The 6,905-nt window shown below is 36.2% G+C and overlaps 1 protein-coding gene across 1 annotated transcript; it reads left to right on the top strand.

Annotated features, from left to right (window-relative positions):
- The first annotated feature begins 2,623 nt into the window (after nt 1-2,623).
- On the top strand, nt 2,624-5,975 carry LOC145779894 (uncharacterized). Its single transcript, XM_082591565.1, has 2 exons — nt 2,624-2,785; nt 3,476-5,975. The coding sequence occupies exons 1-2, from the start codon at nt 2,724-2,726 to the stop codon at nt 3,840-3,842; spliced, it is 429 nt and encodes a 142-aa protein (XP_082447691.1). The 5' UTR covers nt 2,624-2,723; the 3' UTR covers nt 3,843-5,975.
- Nucleotides 5,976-6,905: the final 930 nt, after the last annotated feature.

Genomic DNA, 6,905 nt, shown 5'->3' with positions numbered 1-6,905 from the left:
CATTTATTTTCTTGCCAATAGTAAGTGTTAACAGAGTATGGTTAATGATGCGCAGTCGGACCGTATGAGTTGAAAGCATAGCTTAGGTCAGAGGTCTTGTAGAAATTTGAACCGGAACGTATTTGGCCTACCGGTATGCTGTACTGTGTATGAATGGCTGGCTGGGCTGAACATGTTGACATACAGATAGGCAGTAGGCTATAAACCTATACGGGAGGCTACTGTCTCAAAGAGCACACGGTCACTGTGCAACCTACCAGGAATTTCGTTGACTTGAGCTGCTGAATTGGTACCGGAAGTTCCTCACCAGTACCGTACATGCAGTCTATTATAATTTATATATGGCATTTGAAAATGCAGATGAAAATGAAATGCGTTTTTTTATCAGATTATAAAATCAAAATCTAAAATTTTAGTCTGCAAGTGCCGCCCCCAGACGTGCCACCCGGGGTGGTCAGCCCCCCCACCCCCCCTAGATACGCCACTGTAGATCACCTTCAGTTAAGCTTATTCAAACAGAATATTTGCAATACAAAAGTTTCAGACAGCTGTTTGATATTATAAATGCATGTGAAAACCCATCGGATGCCAGAATAGCTCCAAATCCACTTGTAAAAACATCCACTACAAGGCCACTTGGTCTTTATCACCTTCCTCTGATTGCGCTTGGTTGATGCTTGATAGCTCCAACTATGTGGCCGCGTACAACCTTTGAAAGTTTGTTTTAATTTAGCTTGATACATGCAGTTTGTGTTTTATTATTCATACTAAGTGGCTTATCAAGGTAAATTGAGACAGTAGACCTATACCATCAGACAGAGCTATATGTAGCACCAAATAGTATGGTGTATGACCTTTCTGACTAACAGGACAAGTAACTACTAACACTAACAGTTTGGCATTTTTTTGGCAGTTTTTTTTGAAACCCTGAAAAATTTGGCAGTTTTTTGGCAGTTTTTATGAAACATTTGGCAGGCAAAGCTATTTTGGATCTGGCAACCCTGTGCTAGACTGCTAGTGCGAACAAGGTGAAATTCAGACATGAGAGCAGGGACTGAATACAGGAATGACTAAACGCAGTCTCCTTCAGAGAACAATTTCAACTTCAATTTACATTAGTTCCATCAAGGCTTCTTTTTCTTGAAGACGAACGAATGGTAATAGAGAAAGTCAAGTTATGCGATGCGGTTTTGTGTTTTTGAAAGAATAACAAGTTTCAGAGGTGATAGCCTACCTACCTACTGGTCCGCATTGCAAGGTTTTGCCCAAAACTTCCAGTCTTTTTGCATAAATTCTCTTTTGCTCTGTCAATATTTTGTAGCACAAACAAAATTATAGACAGTTTTCATCTTATGTTTGCACTTGAGCTATTAAAAGAAGCAACAAATGAAAACAAAAAGGAATTTTCTTCTATTTTAAGTACTGTAGGCCGTGGACGTCGCCGTTGTACCGTCCACGCGTAGGCTAAGATGCTATGAGTAATTAGTGCATTTGTATTTTATAGGTATCTACATTTTTTTTAACTTGATTTTTTATTTTTATGTGTTAAAAAATGTAGGCCTTACGGTAGTTACTTTTCAAACATTTTGATAAAAACTTATGACTATATTTTGCTATGAATGAGCAAGATAAATGTATGAGGACTTTTTTTGGCTAACGAATAGGCTGCCAAAATAATGGAAGCAGTTGATTCGATAATTATATTTTTCTTTGCTGGTTGCTGCATTGCATTTGTAATCGCAATGTACTTCGTCGCAATGGGCGCAAAATAAAAGCATCCCAACCAGTAAGTCCTTTTTCACATTGATTCTACAACTGGAGACGTTAAATTAATGTAAAAAAATACTGATTTTTTGACTGGACGATCGTTCATAAAGAAAGAGTAATTTGGTAGCAGCCCACGAAACGCCTGCTTTGGGGTTACTCTCGGTCACGTTGTTTGTCCAATCAGAGCGACGCTGGTGACGAAGGGAAGTCAAGCGGAAGAAGAGCTTGAAATAAACTTGTTTAACCTATCGTTTAACCACAACGCAGCCCACATAAAATTTTAAAGATTGAGGTCAAGCAACTGAGGCCCTTTAAACTTGAGCAGAATTTTGATTTTGGCTGTTTTGAGACGAATGGTATTGGAAAGAGTGTGATGCTGTGTGGTGTTTTAAGATTAACAAGTGTTGATAGCTGACAATACGTTATATTTTATTTTTACGTTATATTTTTTGCGGTTTTTTTTTTGGGGGGGGGGGGGGGTTTTGTGCTACATACATATACTTACTACATAAAAATAAACTACTATTCAGGCATGTCTTAAACCTTTCAAGGTTTCGCAACCTTTTCCCATTCATTGAAGTGCTGGTATTTCGACAATATTATAGCTAGTATAGTAGGGTAAGTAGGCTATCTTTTTTTGTTGTCTTTACAAACGTGTTAATGACCAAAAATAAAATAATTAAAAATATACTACACTACAGTGAAAGATTTCTCCGAAAGCTTAACTGTTTTTGCATGAAATCTAACTCTCAAGTTTCTGGCAAGTGGTAAAAATAAAAATTCTTAATTTTATGACAAAAAAGAGACCTACTGCAGACAATGTATGGTTATTGCTTCTAACTTTTGCAGACGTTATTGATTTTTAAAGTTGTTGTTATTACTGTTGGCTTGTAATTCAAACGTTTTGGTTGAAAATCTGTAATTGAAAACAAGAAGTGAGTTCAATTCAATTTGTCATGGATGAACAATGTGAAAGTATAAGGAACTTCTCAAGGGTCTTTTCTTTGCCCTGCAAACCGTAAGAATATATAACTTTCATAACAATACTTTTTATGATATGATAGTGTGCACTATTTTCTAAACATAAATGTAGTAGAATTAAGGAGTACGGTAGCCTACATGTTGTGTAACATAGCCTACTACCTGTCTGCTCTGCTTATGTTGGCGACTCTGAATAACTGTCTCCATATCTGATGATCCTATTGAGGAGAAACAGGCTGTTAAGGTTTTTAGTGAACTAGTAAGTAATTTTGATGTAATTAACTTGGCTTGTTGCTTGATACTGTATTGAGCACTTTTTGTAGTATTGATTGATTGACATTTATTTTGTTGCCAGTATAAATACACACATTCAGCAAAGTCAGATAAAACAAACGATAACGTAGAATGTGTAGATACTGCACCGGGTGGCTGCGAAGTGACCTGGAAGGTCTTTAATAACATTATAGAATTTATTGTTTTCCAGTGGCTTAATCTTTATTTTCATACTCCAAAGTATTTCAATGAAACAAACAACCAGTTAACAGTAACAACAGTCAGCGAAAAAAAAATCTTCATATGAACTTGACAAAATGTATGAAATTTTAATTTAAAGACAACATGATACAAAATCCTTTTCACTGTTAACTGATATTTCATCTCATTTCACTGTTTGATCTATTGTGTTTTGTTAAAAGCATTTTAAACAACCTTTTAAATTATATTTCAGAAAACCGTCAAGACAAAACATCCACCATTTCTTTGCTCTTTATATGGTGTTAAGAGAAGATGACGATTCAATACGCCAATTTCATGAGTGTTTTCCTGACTTCGAAAATGAAGTGGATTACCAAGAAAACATTTATGTTCCTATGCTTTTACCAGATGACAACTTTGCAGAAGGAAGTGATTATGACGAAGAAAGTTCTGAGGAAGATAATGATTTGGGCCATGAAGAAAATGAGGATGAAGAAAGGGAGAATTCTGAGAGAAATAATGAATGCATGGATGAACATGTTGATCATATGGATGGCATTGAAGAAGAAAATCCTTCATCAGCTCAAGACATTGGAAACAGATCAGTTCCAGTAGGGTGACACATAAAAGTCAATAGGGCATATTAGCTTGGTATTAATTTATCTGTCCCAATAGTGATGGAAATAGGTATGATCATTGGTAAATTGGCCAACATCTTGAGGCAAATAGAAGCGGTGAATGAATCGTGAGAAAGCAGAAGAAGGTAGAAGTGGGCGTGATCCCATTTATGGTTCTGAGAAGGTGTTTTTATGATCATTATTAAAATACATAAATGATGCAAAGCCAGCCACTGTGGTAGGCTGATGTCACAAAACACTTTATTATCTTATAATCTATTTCCATCACTATTTAAAGCTATTTCTATATCAAAGCAACATATGGTGTTTTGATTGAGTTCCTGCAAAAGTCACTATTTTATGCCACACTGCTTTACATTCTTGTTTTCATCAGAAATGAGGACCTGTGGTCATGTAAGTCCATTTTAAGCCAACAAAAGGCTTTTCATATTTTTCTGCATTAGCCTATGTACCGGTACAGCAAAGAACATCATATTCATGCCAGTAGCCGATCTAGGGAGGAGGGGGCGATAAGGCAAAAACAAAGAATAGCATCTTTAATCATGGTGTATTTGCAAGGTCGGATTCATGTCGACATACTCTTTATTGTGTTTTATTGAAATCTCCCCCCCCCAGGCTCCTTTCTGGATCCATCCCTGGTCCATGGTACGGATTTTGCGCGGTCAAATTGTATTGCAGATCTTTGTGCTGTGGATATGTTTGTGTTTTTCACTGCAATTATTTTGAATTTAGTCGGCTTCGTAATCATTCTATTTTTCTTTAGACCAGATACGCAGAGCCTCATGCTCAAGCGTTTTTTTTTGATTCTCGTCTTTGATACACATATCCCACAAAAGGTTTTCTTTTCCCGTGTATTGATATTGCTTTTTTGAATACGCTCTTAATTTTCAAGTGCTTATTATTTCAAGCATTACTCGGCAAAAATGTTCATGAAAATGAAGTTTCTTTATTTAAATACTAAACTTGGTTTTTCATGGCATTTCACAAAATAGTTGAGAAACAGCATATAGCTTCTTGTGCACTACTTTTGTAAATGTAGTTAACCAATCATATTCGCTATTGCAAAGTTTTCTAAGCTTGCAAATTTAACTTCTACGTTTGAAATCTAGGACACGGACAACCTCCAAAGAACAATTTTTTGTAATTCCAGCCATGAAATTTATTTGTGTCTGAATATTGCTGCTTTTGATCAAATTATTTCTGTATCAAAATGCGTCTCTGTTGCATTAATGCGATTAGACTGGATAACAGAAAAGTTACAAAGTTTTGTAAATATGTTTTCTATTTTTGGGTCTGCAAGAGTGCAAGTCCATTCTTGTATTGCATCCATCATGCCTTTCATTTGTTCTAGTTTCTTGGTTGAGTAAGTTGAATCGTACTTTGCATAAAATATCTAATAGATCTTAAGTTTCAATCAATCCTGTAATTCAAAAGTCATACAACTGAATCGCGTGGCTTGCTACCTTCATGCAATCCAGGGATGCAATCCTATTAAATGCATTATACTGTACTTTGTTTTGGTAAGTTGAAACTTTGCTCCCAACGATTGCAGATAATTTTTGTTTGTTGGCTATAAAAACAAGTCATCAAGGCAAAGTGTTGCAATTTCACATAACTCAAAATAATGTTTGCTAGATATGCTGTATGACTGTATGTACTAGTTGTGAACTGCAATACATGAGCTATTCGATATTCATACAAAATAATCAATGATACACAACACATATCACGTTTATCTTTCAATGAAATTATAATGGAGTCACAACATTGTTTTTGTAATAGGCCTTGATAACATTCGACGCCGATAGTGTGCCACAAACCCAGTGGCGCCGCCAGACCTTCAACAATGGGGGGCAAAATATTGACAGTGCAAGACAGTAGCGTAGTCAGAAACTTTGAAACAGGGGGTGTTGACGGCCGGCGGGCGAAGCCCGATGGCGTGTTCGCCGAAGGCGACACTTAGCGGCGAGGAGTTTGGGGGCCTCCCCCAGAAAATTTTGAAAAATTACTTTCAGTTTGGTGCATTCTGAGAGCATTTTCAACAAAGTTGTGGGCATGAATATTCCTGTAAAATGGTGCTGTCCGGTGGCATAAAAGAATAAGATCATGTTTTCTTCGGCATTTTTTGGAAATAAAGCTAAGTCTCTATGTTGTCTTGTTGCTAATTCCAGGCTGAGATATTTGAATGTTTGGTATTGGCAAAACTCTCTCTTTTAATGCAGTTTCATTTAAAATTAGGCAAACTTTGTTTTAGAGACATAGGTTAATTGCTTTTTTTTTGCGAGATTATTACAGTTTTATTATTTATCAATTTTCTCCTCAGCTGCCATAAATACTCAGCTGGTGTTAAATGATTTTTTTATTCTTAATATTTCTTCTTCCTATCCACGAAAATTTCATCAGAAAAATGCACAATATCAAATGATAAGTTTAAAACACAACATTAGAGAACAATTTTTATATATCTTATTAAGATGGCAAAAATACAGTATGACGAAACAATACAGTAAAGTCAACATGTTTCTACATTTATTAGACGTAAAAACAAGCTTCACTGAAAGTAAAAATAATCAATTAAAACGCCAACCCCAGCCAGCTAACTCTGCTGAATTTACATCGATTCAACGTTGTAGGGCGTTGAATTGATGTAAAAAAAATGCACAATCTTGCTCGCGGGGACGCAAGTCTTCCAATTTAAAGGGCAATATTCTCAGAAATAAAAGAATGAGAAAAGAATTTTACTACAAGTGAAACGTATTTTTGTTACGCTTGTAGGTAAACGTAAAGAAATTGAAAAGAGGTCTCAACACGAGTAGAGCTAGAAATAAACTAAGGACAAATCATTGTGTAGCTACCAAGAAGTCCTGCTGCCGTGATTACCAACTACTCACAGCCACAGGGCGGCACGACGTAATCAAGTGCACGTGACCCGGTGCAATGCACTAGGCAATGACCATAACGCAAAATGAACGTTACTAACTGTATCACTCCTCCCTTATAAATTAACACTTAGCAATAGAAATAAAACATTAGCCTACAGCTAAG

The sequence above is a fragment of the Aplidium turbinatum genome, chromosome 11, assembly GCF_918807975.1.
Source record: "Aplidium turbinatum chromosome 11, kaAplTurb1.1, whole genome shotgun sequence".
Taxonomy (NCBI): Eukaryota; Metazoa; Chordata; class Ascidiacea; order Aplousobranchia; family Polyclinidae; genus Aplidium; species Aplidium turbinatum.
The sequence above is the reverse complement of the archived record's forward strand: the minus strand, read 5'-3'. Positions and strand labels throughout refer to the sequence as shown.